This window comes from Trichoderma harzianum (assembly GCF_003025095.1).
Source record: "Trichoderma harzianum CBS 226.95 unplaced genomic scaffold M431scaffold_2, whole genome shotgun sequence".
NCBI lineage: Eukaryota > Fungi > Ascomycota > Sordariomycetes > Hypocreales > Hypocreaceae > Trichoderma > Trichoderma harzianum.
In genome coordinates, this window is record NW_020209250.1 from 2165438 (window position 1) to 2183797 (window position 18360).

At 48.2% G+C, this 18360-nt stretch overlaps 6 protein-coding genes across 6 annotated transcripts; 2 read left to right on the plus strand and 4 right to left on the minus strand.

Moving 5' to 3' along the window:
- The first annotated feature begins 129 nt into the window (after positions 1 to 129).
- Positions 130 to 1942, plus strand: M431DRAFT_527776 (hypothetical protein). The gene is made up of 4 exons (XM_024920722.1): positions 130 to 361; positions 712 to 994; positions 1171 to 1241; positions 1291 to 1942. The coding sequence occupies exons 1-4, from the start codon at positions 143 to 145 to the stop codon at positions 1567 to 1569; spliced, it is 852 nt and encodes a 283-aa protein (XP_024778905.1). The 5' UTR covers positions 130 to 142; the 3' UTR covers positions 1570 to 1942.
- A 514-nt stretch (positions 1943 to 2456) lies between these two features.
- Positions 2457 to 3611, plus strand: M431DRAFT_1862 (hypothetical protein; the record flags this gene model as incomplete). Its single annotated transcript, XM_024913181.1, has 1 exon — positions 2457 to 3611. One exon carries the CDS (start codon positions 2457 to 2459, stop codon positions 3609 to 3611), a length of 1155 nt encoding a protein of 384 aa, XP_024778906.1.
- Positions 3612 to 5483: 1872 nt separating this feature from the next.
- Positions 5484 to 6200, minus strand: M431DRAFT_298022 (hypothetical protein). The gene has a single exon (XM_024914136.1). It carries the CDS (start codon positions 6106 to 6108, stop codon positions 5587 to 5589), a length of 522 nt encoding a protein of 173 aa, XP_024778907.1. The 5' UTR covers positions 6109 to 6200; the 3' UTR covers positions 5484 to 5586.
- Positions 6201 to 7467: 1267 nt separating this feature from the next.
- Positions 7468 to 8871, minus strand: M431DRAFT_490838 (hypothetical protein; the record flags this gene model as incomplete). Its single annotated transcript, XM_024916841.1, has 3 exons — positions 7468 to 7833; positions 7880 to 8070; positions 8121 to 8871. The coding sequence occupies 3 exons, from the start codon at positions 8869 to 8871 to the stop codon at positions 7468 to 7470; spliced, it is 1308 nt and encodes a 435-aa protein (XP_024778908.1).
- A 599-nt stretch (positions 8872 to 9470) lies between these two features.
- Positions 9471 to 10638, minus strand: M431DRAFT_1864 (hypothetical protein; the record flags this gene model as incomplete). The annotated part of the gene is made up of 2 exons (XM_024913184.1): positions 9471 to 9496; positions 9564 to 10638. 2 exons carry the CDS (start codon positions 10636 to 10638, stop codon positions 9471 to 9473), a joined length of 1101 nt encoding a protein of 366 aa, XP_024778909.1.
- Positions 10639 to 14807: 4169 nt separating this feature from the next.
- M431DRAFT_527780 (hypothetical protein) lies at positions 14808 to 18218 on the minus strand (the record flags this gene model as incomplete). Its single annotated transcript, XM_024920723.1, has 4 exons — positions 14808 to 16397; positions 16442 to 17365; positions 17492 to 17805; positions 17864 to 18218. 4 exons carry the CDS (start codon positions 18216 to 18218, stop codon positions 14808 to 14810), a joined length of 3183 nt encoding a protein of 1060 aa, XP_024778910.1.
- Between the last annotated feature and the right edge of the window lie 142 nt (positions 18219 to 18360).

The following is an 18360-nucleotide window of genomic DNA, read 5'->3' on the forward strand; positions in this document are numbered from 1 at the left end:
GTGTAGCGTGTCTAGGACTTCTTCTGCTTTGCTCTGCCATGACGATGATTCTTGGTGGTTTGCCTTGGTTTGCCGCGATATCGTCATGATGGCAAATATTGTTGAACCAGACTAGGTAGGTTGGGGGGAGCAGGAGCGAAAAATGAGGCTCTTCGGACAAATGCCTGCACGTCAGCGAGGCTGTGAACGCGGAGAGTTGTGGATGTCGCGATCGGGTGTCGCCATCGATGCATCAACATCTCCCTCTGGTTGCCTCTTGCTAGCATACAAACAAGCATCATTGAGTGAGGCAGTGAAAGGTGAAGATGAAGATTGTGTGTTGCAGCAGGTGGTGTCGCCGACAGCCGGCAATCTCCTGGAGGTGTGGCGCATAGCCCGTGGCTTTGTGGCTGGCTCGAAAGCAGCTTAGCGTAGGGCCCAGCAGGGTCTTAGCGAGGGGCCACAAAAACTGGGCGACTTTCCAGTGGACTTGGGGCAGGCAGCACAGCCCAGGCGGCTGAAAATCAGTTAAGCAGGAGCCTGGATTTTAGTGGTCTTCAGTGGAGGTCTGACATGACATGACGGGCATGATGGCGTCCATGCCCTGCAGCATTTGCAGCGGTCGCTGTTAGTGCTCTGGCGGTCGCTGTGCGGAGGGCGCTAACAGGGACCCCTAGATGCGGACCGACGCCATTGCCCGGCGTGTCCCGCTCTCCACCATCTACGGAGTAGGACTCCAAGCTTCAAATTGAATTGTGGCTGTCCACAATCCCAGAGGGCATCGCTTCAATCGCGCCGATCCCGAACGTCGAAGCTACTGCTGCTGCTGGTCGATTTGATGCAGGTGAGGTTGATGCCCTGCTAATGCGATGCCAATGCCAGGCAGAGAGACATCACCAAAAAGACTCTGGCGCTACTGCTGATGCTACTGCTGATGCTAATACGAAAACTGGATGGATCAATTGCTACTGTACGAAATCAAATCGATGCGACGAAGCTACTGCCAGGCAGGCAGGTCTGCTGCTAACGGCATAGTCAGTGCGGTTTCTGGACCGAACTGAATGAGTCAATCCCCCGTCGACACCCGCGATCCGAGACGTGCGTCAGTGTGTTCTGCATCGCTTCTTCGGCCTGGACCGCCGTCGCCCGTTGGCCAATTGTGAGGATGGTGCTTTGGCTTCGGTGTTCAAGGTAGGGCTAGAATCGCATCTTTGTGCAGGATCCGAATTGGCACTGCATGGCCAGCTTCATCAGCCGCCCGGGTAAGGCGCGTCTCTGCCATCTGTCAATTCAATTTGACGGTATTTTCAGCCGCTGCCGGTCGCTGCCATTGGCCAACAGCGTGCGTTTCGAATAAGCGCAGATGCAGCAGAATATTCTCGGGAGGCCGTCTGTGCTGCTATTTTCAGCGCCCTGCCGTTTCGAAATTCTGCAGCCTGCGACGATGCAATGGCCGTGAGCAAAGCATCGTTTGGCTCCCTCTTCGCGCTCTCTCGATTCGATCTAGATGAGATGGATGCCAGAATTGGCGGCAGCCTGGGTGCACCTTTGCAATCTGGTAGAATCTACTCTAGTCTACTGTACCTCTGACCTCACTCACTCGCATCGGTCGCTTTGAGCAAGCATCAATTCATTCCGTTCAACTGCCCTTCCCCCTTCTGGCTGGCCGCTCAGGAACTGCGAAGACCAAAAACCCACCGTCCGTGGCTATGGACGCTCAGCCGCTCCGCTATTGGACTGGCTTCCTCTCTCTCTGCTGCTGCGCATCCACACTGGGGACGAACAGGAAGGGAGTCATCGGAGAAGCCCTTGGACTCGCTAGCGCTCTGAAGATGCCTCACATGCCTCGCCGGGGAGGAAACCCACTCCCCATGTTGCCAGTAGGCAGAAAGCGGAAAGACGGCAGGGGTTCAGGTGCAGGACTCTTGTCGAGACTCGATATGGCTGGACAAGGAGAGTGGAGGGGGCGTGTGAAACAGGGACACGACGGCCAAAAGCGGCCAAGGTCTTGTCCCTTCTCACGCACTCCCATCGCTTTGTCTTTATAAGTCTGCGATGCACCCTCACCTCGTTCTCGATCCAGCATTTCCAGGCAACAAACGCACAGCAACCCCACAAGTTCTTTATACTACCTACTACTGCTACTACATTGTATTGCATTGCATTCCGGACAAGGATCAAAGAGAGACAGACATTGAACACACACTTTGTACAAAAGGCTCTTCATACCCACCTTTTGCTGCATCTTCTCTTTCATCCTTACACCAACCAACAACAAGAACAACAACAACACATTCCATAATCGGAGTCGTCTTTGAACAAGAATAGCCATCGCACCACACTTGACCACACACAAAAGGACCAGCTTCGGCGCTCACTCGAACGCCTTGCCATCGCAAGGACTCTTGGTCTCTCGCTCACCAGCAACTCAACAACAGCGTACGACGCGCACATTCATCCGCCGCAAATCGGACACAATGTGCACCACCAACGTATACACCTACGTCTACTCAGACGGCCACAAGGAACAGTCTCGCCAGCCCGTCTTCTGCTCTGCATCACGGCAGGGCAAGGTCTGCTCCAACAACGTCGTCTTCCAGCACCCCAACCAGTACATCCAGCACTCAGAGGCATCGTTCGGCACCTCGCCCAGCTCTCCCTTCGTCAGCCAGTTCCCGCCCACGCCCACTTACAGCCCACGATCTGGCACACCAAACTACCGCTCCGGCGACGAGTCCGACCGATCTCGCCGCAGCACCTCGAGCTCACGGCGCCGCTCTGCCAGCCTCTACATCAACGGACAGAAAGTATATGACCTTGGCCGCGATGGATCACGGCGCGAGCGCATCGTTCTAGTTGAAGGCCCGCCCACCCCACGAACTCCTCCTACCGCCTTCAACTTCCCCAGCGCACCGCCTTCGCCCAATGCCTCCGCCCATGCTTCCGCTTCTCCTTCTGTCTACGGCTCTTCACCCCGCGACTCTGGCTCCAGCTTCTCCCGCCGGCCCATCATTGTCGATGGCCGGGTTCCTCGGGATGAGCGTGTGGAGCGCAATGAGCGTGCGGAGCGGGTTGAGCGACCTCGTATCCAGGTCGAGGTAGTCGAGGCAATCCCTCCTTCGGCCCGCACTACTTCCAAGCATGATCGCCACTCTTCCACCAGCTCCCGCGACAGCCACGGACGGAGCAGCGCCAACGAGGAGGAGACCATTCGACACCGACGCGAGCGGGAGGAGCGACGGGCCGACAAGCAGCGCGATGAGGAAGAGGAGCGACAGCGCCGCATCCGCCTCCGCATTGCAAAGGCCAACGCTGAGATCAACAAGCGCCCGCCCGTGCCGATGCCTCCCGCCCCCATCCGCGCCTTCTCCTTCAAGACCACCGCAGCCGTTGGCGATGACGATGTCAAGAAGCTGACGGACAGCGTCAGGCGCATGAGCTTTGAGGAGGAGCGCCGCGAGGAGAAGGCTCGCGACATTGCCCGCAAGCAGGACCAGCGTGAGGAAGACGAGGCCCAGCGGCAGCGTCTTGCCGAGCGCATCAGGCCGCGACGCCGCTCCACCATCGGCTCCGGCGGCCGTCGCCACCGCGACCGCGTGCTCTACGATGACGGCGGTTATCGATGGGAGTAAAGGAAGTCGGATGATGATCTCATAGCGGCATCCTCTATTCCCGCGCATCACTCCTTTTGTCTTTGTCTTTACACATTGACATCCTTTCCTTTTCCTTTTACTTCTTTTCCTTTGTATTGATACGAACTACTTTTTGCATGACTTGAGCATATTGCCTGTATTACTTGGAGGTGGAAAAAAAAGCCATCTTTTCAAAAGTAAAAAAAGAAACGAAAAAGAACAAAAAAAGGCATTTGGAATAACAACAGAACACATGTGGTTGGCATTTGGATTTTTGACAAGCAAGCGATGATTTTTTATTTTTTATTTATTTTTTATTTCCTTTTTGGAAACTTTTTTCTTGTATACTATGAGATTTATGATACCATATAATACCCGATAATGAATATCAGAGGAGTTTTTTTTCTTGGAGTATTAAACGAGCACATATCGTACATGCAACTGCGCACTTTTTTTTCCTCCCGCTCTCGTGCTTGTATACACGCCCCTTCATTTACTTATTACACTTTGACGGGCCAAGAGCTGCATGGTGACAGAATCGAGGTGGTCTGGATGCAATAAGCAGTGGAGTGTTAGTGTTTCATTCCACCGAGTCTTGGTCGCCACACTTGTCTATCTCAACGTGTGAATGCCCACGAATTTACTCTTCTTACTACTGTATCTATAACTTCATTCCATTTTCTTTTCATAAGTGATCGACCTTGAAGACTACTCTTCCTAGAATAGAGAAATACAACGATTAGTTTGGCTAAACTGGCTCACCTGGCCACAAACCGCAACCCTCCCTCGCCCGCCCGTCTCTCCTATCCCATTCTCCCATCCATCCCACCCCCTTGTGACGAAGGATGCATTTTGCATATGCATCATGCAGTTCCAAAATGCACCATGCAAAACCGGGCTTATCGATAAATGTGTAGTTTCTGCGAAGCTGCCAGTTACGTCAAAGCAAGCGGATCCGGCGCCGCCAGTAGGAACAAGAGGCGAGACACCATGTTTTGGCAACGATGCTCGAATCCTGGCCTTCGTGGATCGAGTCTGGGGATACGATAGGCTGGAGGGGGAGAAATGAGTGTGAGTGGGTGCATGCGAGTGTATGGGGACCAGGGGAATTCGAGCAGGGATGGAAAAGAAGGACAGGGTGCCGGAGAGGATGGAGATTCTTCTTATTTTTTTGTGGGAAAAGAGTTGATGTTTCTGTGTGGATTTGCCTAGAGATTTATGTTTTTAATTTATAGGATAAAAGTTGCCGTATTATGGCTTTGCGACTGAGCGGTTTATGGATGCGACTGGAGCCGACATGCGCGATTATATTTCTTGCCGAGGAAGACTTGTGACAGTAGACAGGATAGAGAAAAAAAGAAGAAAAGTAATGAATGCGATCAATCAGCCGGACGATGAAGAAATGATATCGCGACGCGATAATTATGTGCGAACATATAAAAGGTTTGGTGGTTGCGATCACGGGCGCGATAGCTTCAGGGCGAGCGAGCCGAATGTCTCAATAAATCAGGTTCGGCACCGGCTAAAAACCGTTCTCGTGATGAAACAGAATTTTCCTCTCTTGGCCAGGTCTCAGCTTTTACCTAACCCACCATCTCGATTTTTTTTTTTACCCTCTTCTACTTTCTCAGAAAAGCATGTGTCCTGTTCCTGGTCCAGGCCAAAATAAAATGTCAAGCCCGGCTATTCCCCCAACAAACACCATGCCCACTCACACTGATACTCACACACTCGCACTCAGACGGACCCGTAAACAAGAGAAGAGACTGAGAAGCAGCATGTAACATGTCGCATGTAACGCACGTCCCCTTGCCCGGATTACATACATAACAGACACACACATGTACATTACATTACATGGACCGCACCCAGAAGCAAGGCACGGCACGTCAAGGTTACTAGTAGTCTAGACGATGCCGTAAAAAGAGAGAGAGAAAGAAAAAAAGCGGGATATTCGCATGGAGGGGAGGGGGGGCTAGAGGACGATAATGCACACGCCCTCCCCCCTCCCATTTTTTTTTTGTTTTTTCGGACGACAGAAAAAGTCACCCGGGAGACCACGCGGGAAACTCGGTGTGGAGGCCCGGCCGGATTGTGCAGCGAAAGGAGGGCGAAGATGGGGCGTGATTGGGTGGATGGGCGGAGAGGTTGAGAAAATGCACCGGAATGGAATCTCTTGTTCAGCTTGCTTGCTCTTTGTCGGGTCGGACCAAAGGGGGCAGCTGGAGCTTATACAGCTGAATGAACTAGTTAGTAAGTTATGAAAGCTGGGGACGGGAGAGCTATGAAGCTGGGGGCGAGGGGGGATGGCGTAGTGAGAGAGGTTAGAAGGGCTTTGTGTAAGTAAGTAAGTAAGTAAGTCGAGAAGGACTAATATAGTGTCGACGGTGAATGTAAATATAGGACTAAAACTTGACTCAAGAAGGGCGCCAGCAATACGGATGTTTGGCAGGTGATGGCGAAAGTAGAAAAAGGGTTGGCCACTGAGACCCGACATAAGTCAAAAGTGTGTCTGGGGGGAACGGGATGGGAAGATGGGGAGATGAGTGATGTGCCGGCTTTTGCCATGCCCGGTTATATGGACGAAAAGTGAGGTGGTGGTGGCGGCAGTAGCATCGGCCGAGAAAAAAGAGTTGGTGTGAATGCATCAAAAGAGGCGGTGTGTGTCCAATACCGGGCCTACTATTTGGAACTCGTATCGTATCTAACTGTACTATGTCGTGATAGGGCCCGGGGCCGGATATAGGCCTGGAAGTGGAGGAGGGCCTTGGACGACTTGTCGAAAGCGGGATGTGGCTTTTCGAAGGTGCATATTGACCGCTGAAGGATGTCGAGTTTGACAGCGTCGGGCAACTTGGTCTTGGGAGCTAGGCATGGATATGTTGTGGTAGCGTTGCGGTTTATGCATCTTGGACTGGTCACGAGTGTGCTACATGATGCGAAGTAGCGAGTCATGGTGTTTTTTTCACGACGATATGGTTTGCAGAAACTGGAGGGAAGCTTGCCCAGGGAGGTTGTATTGAGCTAAGTCGTGGTTCTCATGATGTCTTTTAACATTGGATGTGATATGCCGGAGAGTTTCCGAATCTTGTAATTGGTTATCTTGCTTTGCATCGATGATATCAACCGCAAAGAGGACTTGACAAGGATCAAAATCCCATCCCATGAGAGATCGTGTCTGATAGTGAAATTTATGCCAGTGAAATATACTCTTATCTGATGTCCCTTGTGATGAGTTCTTCCTTTGTATGCGAACTACACATGGTCAAAGCCTGGAATATCGGGAGCGTTCGTTTTATATACCGCAGCAATCTTCGATCTTATCTATTCTAAGTTGTAAATTTAGTATGGTGTCCTCCTTTCTCTTTAATATCTCACGTCCTTTTCATACAGCTTCTTCAACGAGAGTGCTTATAAATCATTCATTGAAGTAGTAGTCATCTAGGTAGGTAGGTAACAGGTGCACCGTTGTCTGTATATGTATTGCACAGAACGACTGTCCTTAACACCAATAGAAATAGACTATACGAATAAGAGTTAACTGTCTAGATTTCTCTCGCTCCCATCCTTATATTCTTCATTCTTATGTTCTTCCATCTTCGCTCGTTTCGTCTTCATATACTCAACGGCTTCTTTATATGCAGCCAGTTCCTCCGTCTCGGAAACACTCGATACTAAACTAGCCAAATGCCCAAAGTCAGTTGATTATGTGCTAACATGAAAGTAAGATTTCTCTGTTGATCACACATGTTGGAGATCCAGAAAAGCTTTGGTCCTAATTAATATGGCTCTTATATCTATGGGAAAATCTCTTCCGCTCGAACCTGCAGTGAATGTGTTTTTATCAGCTTAGTACCTAGGCATCGTACCATGGGTCATCCTTAGATACGTCGGGGACTTGCTCTAGCAACCATTCCTCCATTCTCCCGGTCCATGGCCATACAAAAACCACTTTGTTCCCACCTTCTTTGGTCATATGGGGAGTCGACCCTCCAATTGATATACTCTCCAAATGTGGTAGGACAGATAAAGCTATTCTTGCCGCTTTCTCATCTGTCTCTGCCCCTTCCTGTAACACTCTGCGATGATAAGCTCGCCCATCCGGCCCGAAATACGCATTACCGCACCAGGGACCCCCATCAAACCCCAAAGATAGATCTGCTGAATAAGGAAGATCAAGGTGTCTTATATTTGGGTAGCCGACAAGTTCTCGAAGGAAAGTCTACGTACGTTAGTCGTAAAAAGTCTTGTCGATCTTGAACGCTTACCTTGAGGTATGGGTCGTTGGGTCGTTTAATGATGACTATATCATCAGGCTCAAGACCGAGGTTGTTTTTCATCATTTGTAGTTTCTCTTTGTCTACTTCCACGTAGTGAAAGCTTTCGTCGCTATACTCACCCTCACCAATTCTTCCTCTTAAAGAGAGGGAAACGAGGTTCGGCATGGCTCTGAGTAGATCTAGATATTCATTATAAACTGAGTCTCCATGCCCGTGCGTTGCAACTTACCAGACAGTAGAGGCTCGCTCCATCTATGTACAGCTTGAAAATTGAGAGATCGAATGGATGGCACTTTAGAAGTGCTCTCGATAAAGGATCCTTGGTCGCTTCTGGATGCCGTGGCTTCCAAGGCTCGTAGGTTCGGACACATGGGGATGAGATAGAAGGAAGACTGGCTTGGAACGAGGTGATTGACCGACGGGAGTGAAAGGTTTCTTTTTGAGAAGACACTTTCAAAGTAATTGGCAGACACCGCAGAAATCCCCCAGTCTATTCGCTCCAAATTGTGCATCAAAGTCAGGATATCTGCAAAGAGCTCGGGTATTTCGTCTCCCGGATCCGGTGAATCATATCTGAGTCCGTATTCCCCGCTGCTGACGTAGATGTCTACGTGGAGATGTTTAACCGAGTCGAGAGCCATGGGACAGTCCCCCATTTCTCGCAACCGTTCTCGAGCATTTCTCCAAGGCATCCTCTGCATCCCCCAACTATTGTTGTCGATTACCAGCCGGTTAAAGAGATCAGACGGACACACGCGACCATCAATTCCTCTATAAATTTCGGAACTCGGGTCGCACAGCTCTTTGAATGGGTCGTCGCGATTCTCCAGCCACTGCAAGTTTTCGTTGATCCATGGATGGTCAATATCCTTGATGAAGATTGGGATTTTACTATGGCTTATGATCGGTGACAGTAATTCATAAGTATGCTGGACGAATGAGTGGAAGTAGGACTGCAACGGGGCATTCAAGAGGCTCATCTTGATCCATGTTCGTGTGAGTCAGTCGGCTTTGTCTTTAAGCGTGTCAGCGATGAATTTCCTCCTCGTTGAGGCAAGCTGGCTTTTAATATGGTTAATTTGTTGCGTTGGACGGATCCTTCATGGAAGCCTAGAATGTATGCAATATCTGAGTGAGGGCGCTGACGACGCTCGGGCACATTATTGGTTTAAAGAGTTTCGGAGAGTTAAGAGGCCTAGGATGCATGAGCCTTTGCTTGGCGCAAAGCACAGCCTAACGCTGTTCATAACGAATATGTGTCATTTAAACCTCTTTCGCCATTTAGATATACGTAGCGATGTTCAATAGTCCACCCGAATAGATAGAAGAAAAACCATAACTGGTATGAGTTTTATAGTTAAAAATAGTGCACAAAAGAGATGCACTATTATTTTCATGCAGATTGGATACACTGAGGAGCTACTCTAGAACTAGCGATTTCACGAAGAAAGAACCATTAGCTGCAAAACGTTTATCATCAAGGTCGCGCATCCTTATATTCTTCTATCTTTACATTCTTCCATCTTTTCTAATTCCTTCTTTAAATGCTCAATTACCTTTTTATATCCGGCCAGCTCCTTTATCTCTGCGATAGTCGGTAATAATCTAGCTAAATGCCCCGAAGTTAGTTGAGCAAAAGTTAGCCTAACGGTGAGATTTCTCTCTTTGGTACCCATATCAGCATCTGCGAAAGCAAGAATCGTCCTAGCAATCCGGAAAACTTGTTTTCTTCTCTCAGTAGGGTTAACGATTCGAGAGGCCTCTTCAACGCGTTGAAAGGCGAGCATAATAACGCTTTGCTGGTAGTTGCTTGATTTGACTCCCAAAAAGGCAAGAATCTTCAAGGCCATAATCCTCAGGCTGCCAGGCTGTATCTCTTCAGTTCCTGCAAACAGGTCGACAGCAGCATCAAAGATAACCTCTAGGTCGCGAACCGGAATACCGTTACCAGTAGATGCATGGCGATCCAAATGAGCTTCTCGAGCCATTTCAAACCCTGATTCAATAAAAGGCAGCAACTTAGATGTCACATGGTCGGTATCCTGCTTGATAGCTGTGCGTAGTACTCCCAGACCTACAAGCGTAAGGCCAAGAGCTTCATCATGTTCCGAATGTTTGCAGCAGCTTTGGTATTCTTCCCACCTCATGCTTGTAATCTGGTCAACCATGGAGTTCATGCTTTCCACAAGTCTTACTCCCAGTTCTATCACCATTTTCTCACTGGATCTGGATAGCAATTTTGGCCTCGGACTCAACGCTGCCGCTCTCAGGAGCTCAATGCCAGCTTGTCCACAGACTTCAGCATTCAGCTGATCTTTATCCTTAACTGCTACCGACAATCGCTCCGCAAGTATGCGAATCAGCTCCTGCATCGGTGCTTCTCCTGCCTTGCCAAGATGCCCTACTATGTCGCTCATTGCAATCATCCAGAGCTTAGAGATAACAAAGGACAAGTGCCTGAAACCTTTGCCGCGCTCAACAGCCACTAAAAGCAGTTCAATGCCAGGCAGAACAGAAGTCTCTGCTTTTTGGAACCTTCGTTTCAAACTTAGGTGTTCGTTAATAAGATGTCTCTTGAGCTCGTTTGCACGCCTCTGGACTGCAATTTCCAATGTTGGCTCTCCCAACTCAGAATGGGAGACGAGATTGTTCAATGCTTCGACCCATGTGTTCGTGATCAATCTGATTAGCTGTCTGTCATTGGTCGCAATAGCAGTGTCCAATATGTTCACTGCAGCCCGGGCCATTCGATATAGGACTCGAGAGAAGTGTTTTCCATGACTGCCTTGGACAAGTGAATTTGTCAATATGCCGATATAAGGTGATGCCATACCATCAGTGCCAGCTTCATATTCAAGGTGGGTTCACCGTTTTTGTTAGCAGAGCCTAAACCAAGAAACTCGGACAAATTGTCTCGGAGACGTGATATATGGCTATTGTCTTGTCTAGTCGTAGGTACGTCGATGTCCTTGTGCAACATTGTAGCCAACTTTATCACGTCCTTGAAGGCGTCCTTACCCAGCCTAACCAATGCTTTGAGGAAAAGAGTTTTGCCGTTTTGGATTTCTTTCTTCAAAGATTTCTCGAATTGTTTGATGAGACGATTGATCGTTTCCATACTACCAGCTCTGGAAGTCGTCCTAAACTCTTGCCGCAGAATCTGTTGACGGTTATACTAAGGGAGGTCATGATCCTTGTCATAATCTAGAACCCCTTAGCCTCTCTCCGACAAAATATGCATAATGTCTGTATGTCCACGATTTTTTGCAACTTCATACGCCGTACCCGTTCGTCCTCCAGCTTTACTTATTTTGGCGCCGTTCTCCAAAAGTAGAATCACCATTTCCCTGTTTCCGTGGTATGCTGCTGCCCGGAGAGCTGGTCCGAGTGTACCGCTTCGATCATTGACTTTCACACCATACTTGAGCAATATCTTGATAGTATCCAAAAATGGGCTCACGTCTAGTCCTGATTTGAACCCCATAACGGCAGCTGTCACTGGGGTTCCGTATATTTTGTGCGTTGCACGGGTATTTATACCTTTCGAGCAAAGTAGTTTAACAAGTTCTGAGTGACCGTAGAATGCTGCAGAGTGGAGAGAAGTGCCGAATGGCCAGTCTTTTTCACTGATGATCTTGGAATGTCTGTAGCTTTTGAGGATCGCATTGGCACAACGACAACACCCGATCAAAGATATGACTTGTAAAGCCGTTCCGAAAGAGCTTTGTATCCTTACGTCTGCCTCGGCTTTAACAAGACGCAATATCACATCTTCATGATGCTTTCTGCAAGCAGTGATGAGGGCTGTTTCATTATTCGCATTTGTAAGATTGAGTTTTGCCTTTTTTTTAATAAGAAATTCCACTGCTTGTAAATTCCCGTAACGAGCCGCATAGTGCAGAGGAGTGTGACCTTTTCTGTCTCTCGCGTGGATAAAGGCACCGTCTCCTATCAGTTTCGCAACAATAGAGCTGGCATCGTATATTTTCACCGCGTTTCGTAAAGCCCAGTGGATGGGAGTTAATCCATCGTCATCACGCTTTGCGACATCAAACCACCTCCTGGCCACGAAAATATCGTAGAGCTCGGCGAGGCCGTAATAGCTAACAATGTGCTCGTGGTGAACTCCGACTGGTAATCTCTTGCCCATATTAAACAAATGGATTAGAAATGCCAATTGAAGGTTCCCAAATTTGCCTCCTTGACTTTTGGCAAAAAGGATCTGAAGCAGGTCGAGGACTGTTGAATACCTCTTTTCGATAGCCAGGATATTCTTGGATATTAAACTCTTCTGAATGCTTTTGGCCCATATTGAAGAGGCAAATGATAGAAATGGATGATTCTGCATCACCAACTCAAGGTTCTCGGTATTACGCCATGTAGCATCGTCCACAGAGCCTTGACCAAGTTTCAGAGAGCGCAGATAAGCTAGACAGAGCTCTGCAATCTCGAGGTTGTAAGCAGCTGGCTCGTATGTTCTGAAGAACTCAAAGGCTGTCAGATGACAGAATTGATAAGTCCCAAGATGCTCGTTGAATTGAATCAAATTTTCAGAGGACATGACAATCGCAGAGGTATTTTCAACCAGATCTTGATGAAGCTTCTTGTTGATGGTCCCGTCGGCATCAATTGACAGCGCTATGCACATGGCGTCTTTCGACATTGAGCCCATGTTAGATGCGAGGAGGGCCACAGCTCTTTGAACTATTTCTTGCTCCCTTGTGTTTTGTAAGACCTTAAACTTATAAGCATAGGTCTTGTATAAATCTTCCAAACTCCTTGGGGGAGAGAGCTTTAGCAAGGCCGCTATGACTTGTGATTCTTGCTTCATATTGCGTATGCTTAATGCTTGTAGATTAACCCATAGGAATCTGAATTTTATCCGTCAGTGAAAGTATAAATAGAAGGATTCACAGCACTTACCTTCCGTCTGCCTTTTGGGCCAACTCATCCAATAGTCGCCCCTTGAGCTGTGGCTTTCCATCAAGGAGTGCTGATCTGAGATTTTTTTCTAGATATTCTTTGATATCCTGCCTGTTTTTCCTCCCTGTAACTTGAACCAGGAACAGCCGACGTGTTCGCAACTCATCGGTATAATTGCAATGGCGAGAACTGATGGCTACGCTAAGGCGGTAGCTACTCATTTCATACCGGAGCTTTCGAGCTAGTGCGTTGAATCCACAAATCACTCGTTCCTGCAAGACGTCAGGAAGTTGATCAAGCGCATCGATGACAATATATATATCTCGTTTTGATGAAACGAGCATTTCGTGCAGAGTGTTCTCGATTTCCTCAAGGCTAGAATATTTATCGTATGTATTGGTCGATCGGTCCCTGAATTTGTTGATCGTTTGCTCCCAAAATGTCGTTAAAATATCTCGGTAGGGCTCATCCGTATTCTGGTTGTCTTCGATATGGAAGCCGACATAGTAGTAGAGCAAGTGAACCGCGTCGGGGCCTTTTATCCGGAACTGATTCTGACGAATGCATTCAATTACACGAGACCTACAGACCAAGATTATTCTCTACTCATCATAGGTATAACAAGGATGGTTGGTATAGCAACTCACATCAAAATTGATTTTCCACATCCAGCTACTTAATAGTCAGTATAAAACTGTCTGCCGTAAGTGCGAAAACTTACGACCGCCATGTAGCCAGAGTAAAGAGTATTCCGCCTCCATTTTCTCCCAGGACTGGAAAGCACTCTCTTGTATTAGCCAGTGGCAGGTATTCGAATTTTGCCATTTTGCTTTCAAATCTCTGTGCTTTCCCTGTGCAATATGCTTCGGGGACGAGACGACTTTCGAGTGATCTAGACGTGTTAAAAATGTTAAAGTTAGGATAGTAGATGGCAGAAACTTACAAGTAATGTTGCCTTCTTTGTCAATGTTATTATTTTTTTTAGACATGATAATAGGAGCTTGACCAAAAGATTGACTTAGTCCTATGGTTAAGAGTGATAAGAATCTATAGGAAACTGACGATGAGAAGAAAACTTTATCTTTTCAATTTAAGAGACCAATATGTAATTGCCAACATTATACGCTCTTCGCCAACCATTCAATTCCACCACTCACGGTTCCGTCACCCGCATCTTCCCACGTATCAGTGTTTCGGAATACTGCGGCACAGAGGCCTAAGGACCAGTTATCCGCTTGCCGGAGCGGAATAGCATAGTTAGGCAGGGGTGAAACTGCACCGCCTCACTCACACACTTTTGTCGTGGGAATGGCTGGGTCAATAGGCCATCAATCGTTATCGTACCGCTACGTGTCTAAGACTTGAATGAAGTCATTGAGGCGGAAATCGGTGTTAGCCATTCTGAACCAATAAAAGTACACGTAACGTGCCTCTCGTAGGATGAGTGTCTATTAATAGGTGCATCCCTTTTTTTACGAGGCTCTCATGCACAGGGGAACACGACATTTCAAGTCAAGCCGACTGTAAGATAAAAATAACCTAGACAAGCCTGGGCACGGATACATCATGCTGCATTAGCTCTGTAATGAATTTGGCTGGTTGAGCAGGGCAGTGGCCACGATTGAATCGCAGCAAGGCTTGTATGGGGCCAAGATGCAGTATGCTATTTTTATCAACAATTCGTAGCTGATATATGCACGAAAACGGGTTTGATCACAGTTAAAATGCCGATAAATCGAGACAGCGAAATTATTCTGTCACCGATCATTCGACTGACCGTTAGCGATGCATCGTCAAGATGGAGTATATTCAGAAAGACGTGTTTCATCGCTATCTTTTCTATCGCTATAGATTACTCATCCAGTCTCTCGCTTGAGTAATCTGTTCAAGTATTCCTATAGTCTGAAATGTAATGCAATAGCCGGTTTGATGGGTAATAACAACACGTAGTGCAAAGCAACTACGAGACGTCGGATGTGATATTGTTGGAGAGTTAAAAGGCCGGTAGTGTAGCAACTCGCCTTTTCCGCATCAAGATACTCAACATGCTTTTCATGGAATTCTTATCGGTTTCAGCCACATCCTTCCGGATATTATCTATGTCACACGCTTGCGGGATGCTGTGATCACCAAAAATGACCAATCCGGATATGTGACGACTGAGCATTACGCAGAGATAATGTAGGTCGGAGATGTAGCCTGGCTCTGATATCTCTGAAGTTTCTGTCGCTGCCGTCACAAGGATTATAATGTTCCCTTGACGGCCTTGGAAGTCATCAACTGTTGCAGCTGGGGCCATGGATGAGATTGCTGAGTAGTATAGCTTTTGCCTCTCACCCTCGATGAAATCGACGTTGGCTTCGTAGGGTGTGATGATGAAGACATTGGGGGGAGTAATCTTTGTCTGTGTTACTAGGTCGCGGACAAAGTGTAGCGCGCGCCTGGATTGAGCCGGATTCCACCCCGACCCAGTCACTGGACTGAAATAAAACTTGGATCCTGTACAGTTGATAAACGCCTCTGAGAGCATGCCATCGAGAGGAAGAGCCAACCCAGGAAATCTCTTCTGTAGAAAGGCTTCTAGTTCACGGCCACACGCATGCCGATCCAAACTGATGTCGCAATCGGGTCCGTATCGAAAATCTGGCATGTCTTTGACCACCTCATAACAGAGGTCGAAAAGTCCAGTGGCCATTCTGAGTTGGGTCCTCAAGCGAAACACAGGCCAGCGATTCCCTTTGAAGAAAAGAAGAGCGGACAGTTTACCGTCGTCCTCAAGCCTGTTTATGGAGTGGCCTTTCTCATCTTTTTGTCCAAAACTCACCACACGAGGTTCCAGCTGCTTGTCGTCGCCACAAAGGAGACATGGGAGAAGTGTGTTGCCCCATACTGAGTAGAGGTCAGGACGGCCAACATTGTTTGCTTCGTCCACTGCGATACCCTTGGCTAAGCTCTTCCAGAAATCGTATGGCCTTTGACAAGAAAGGGATATATTCGTGCAAAGGATGTTAGTACAGCGCAAAATGTTCCGGAACATGAACCTGATGCGGTCGGCATCCACCGTATGGCCATTTTTGTACTCTTGATAGCCAATTACTCCAGTTGCCACATTGCGAAGCCGCTTAAGATTCGATTGGTTATGTAAATACGATTGCAGCGACTGTATTCCTACAGGATCATCACAATGAAATGGACGAACAGCAGGCGATCGTAGGGCCACAAGCAGCCAGAATGCCAGGGATAAGTGCAGTCTCCATTTCGGTTTAAGAGCAAAATTATATGGAGGAGCTGCCTTATCACCTATCCGAGGATTTTCGAGGAGTTTGTGAAAGGCAGCAACCTCGTCATCTATATCGTAGCCACGAACGATGAGGATACGCCTAGCTGGACTTTCGCCCAACGCTTTGGCCTCATTGAGCCGACTTGTGAATTTCTCAGAGATTCGGTTGAGATGCTCCGCAAAGTTGTCAGCTGCGACGTCGGTAGCAGCACATGCATAGATCGGCCCGAGAGCGATAGACATGCCGAGCGTGGCTACGGAGAGGACCGTCGTCTTTCCAAAACCAGGATCCTTGCATCCAAACTAGTGAGTATCGTCTCTCAAAGGAGCAAGGCAAAGAGACTTACGCCTGTGATAAGGCCAAAACCCAGTGGTACCCTGCTGAGATATGTACAGAACCTTTTGCGATCTCTGGGGAGAACATCCTCCATCAGTGGGTCGACGATATGCTGGGACGCTGGAAGCAGGTTTACTGCTGGCAAAGAGCGGCCTTGTGCAAGCTGCATCGGTGGTTGCGTCTCAGCATTCTCCCGCAGAATTTTGAAGAATCCATACCCGCGTAAAAGGTCTCTGTGCAGTCTCATCTTGAGTTTGATGTTAGATGAGGTAGGAGATTCAGTGCTCCTGGCTCCGAATAATTGCAGGCCGCCCTGCCCTCGAGGTGTCGGGTTTGCATCGGGGTGAAATTGCAGCACAGCCTCGACTTTACGCTGGCATGGTTTAGAGTCCGCGAGGAAATTGAAGGATACCAAGTAATCTTTTCGTCCTTCATCGCCCACTACCATGGCATTGAAATTGGGCCGACAGTCGATCTCCTTTGGCCGACGCACTGCAAGGATCAAATGTCGCTCATCTGACGAATTGCAAACTGCGTTTTCATCTGCTATACCCTGGTGTACAAGTGCATTCATGATGGTGGAGTCGTGAATGACTCGGGCTGGCCATTTTGCTGGCCTCTCGCGATCGACAGGAGCTCGAACGGCAGGATCGTAAATATGTAGGCACAGCGTGTCACTATTGAGAAGGCAGCGCAAAGCAGCATCATACCGACTGGGGAACTCCTTCAGTTGCACGACGACGTAGAAGTCGTCGATATATGATGACGGCGAACCACTCGTTGAAACAAAGGACGCTCGCAACTTGATCTTGTAAATCCCGTCGGCCGCCGCATGTAGCCAAACGAAATCTTGAACTTGGGACTGCGTCATCGCTGCAAGATGATCGTTGTCATCCTTGAATCTCCATTTTGGTAAAAATGAGCTGCCCTTTGCCTAGGAGAGCATTCGGTTATAGCGCCCAAGATCCCAGCTGTGATCTGTGCCATATGGGTAGTTAAAGGAAGGTGGAATGTAGTCTAGGACAAACGATTTCGGGATATCCTCCGAAGGCGAGTCTACCACAAAACGGAAAGTTCGCTGGGAGAGAACATCCAGTAGTGTCTGGTTTCCAGCGATGGGCTGTGAATTGTTGATCCATCCGTCGCTCGGATGGCCTGGGTTGTCGAAAGGCAGTCCAAAATCAATGACAACAGGATCTGAGCCATCTTTGACATCAATTTCGAACACTGAGAATTTGCTTCCTCTTTCAGGCAGTGATTTGACTAGAGCTGACTCTATAGGTTTAACAGCATGAACCAATTTACCCAGGGGAAACTTGACTTGTATTCTGTGGTATGAAGATGGCATGGGCTTTTGATATCGACGTGGGATAACTAGGTGTGTAAATTGCGTGTTAGCACAGATAGCAATCGAGATTCACAAGGATCTCACTAAAGTAAAACGTTCCAAAACCCTCTTCCTCTCCTTCACTTGCACGGGGAAATTCAATGGTGAATGTAAGCCACGCAGGATGACCTAAGACGTAATGCACCATGAGTCGGCTGCGAATGTCGGTTGGCAAGCCGAGCTCCTGGCCGCCTAGGAACCCGTCATCGATGATAAGTGCGCACCCACTATGCCATCTCAATGAAGGATTGGTGACTTCTGCTGGAGCTGGTAGCTGTTGAGTGGCATCCCCTCCCTCAGGATCGGACGAATGTGAATGTGAATATGAATCACCCGGGGCGTCCTCTTCACTGGACGAGCTGGACCTGCTGGATGCCCTGATATGACTGGATGACAACATTGTTACTGTGATGATACAGTTAAAAGAATGTCTTGGCGCTTGAGCTGAACGATAGTTGGATATAGAACAGAAGATGTTTGGAATGAGAGGTGACTGAACACTCGATGTTTTTGCGAACAAACCGTTGCCCCGTTAGCAGGCG

Coding starts and splice junctions, on each gene's coding strand:
- M431DRAFT_527776 (XM_024920722.1), top strand. CDS start 143: ATGAGGCTCTTCGGACAAATGCCTGCACGTCAGCGAGGCTGTGAACGC. Junction 995..1,170: donor AGCTACTGCCAGGCAGGCAG/GTCTGCTGCTAA, acceptor TCGGTGTTCAAG/GTAGGGCTAGAATCGCATCT. Junction 1,242..1,290: donor CAGCTTCATCAGCCGCCCGG/GTAAGGCGCGTC, acceptor CGGTATTTTCAG/CCGCTGCCGGTCGCTGCCAT.
- M431DRAFT_298022 (XM_024914136.1), bottom strand. CDS start 6,108: ATGTCGGGTCTCAGTGGCCAACCCTTTTTCTACTTTCGCCATCACCTG.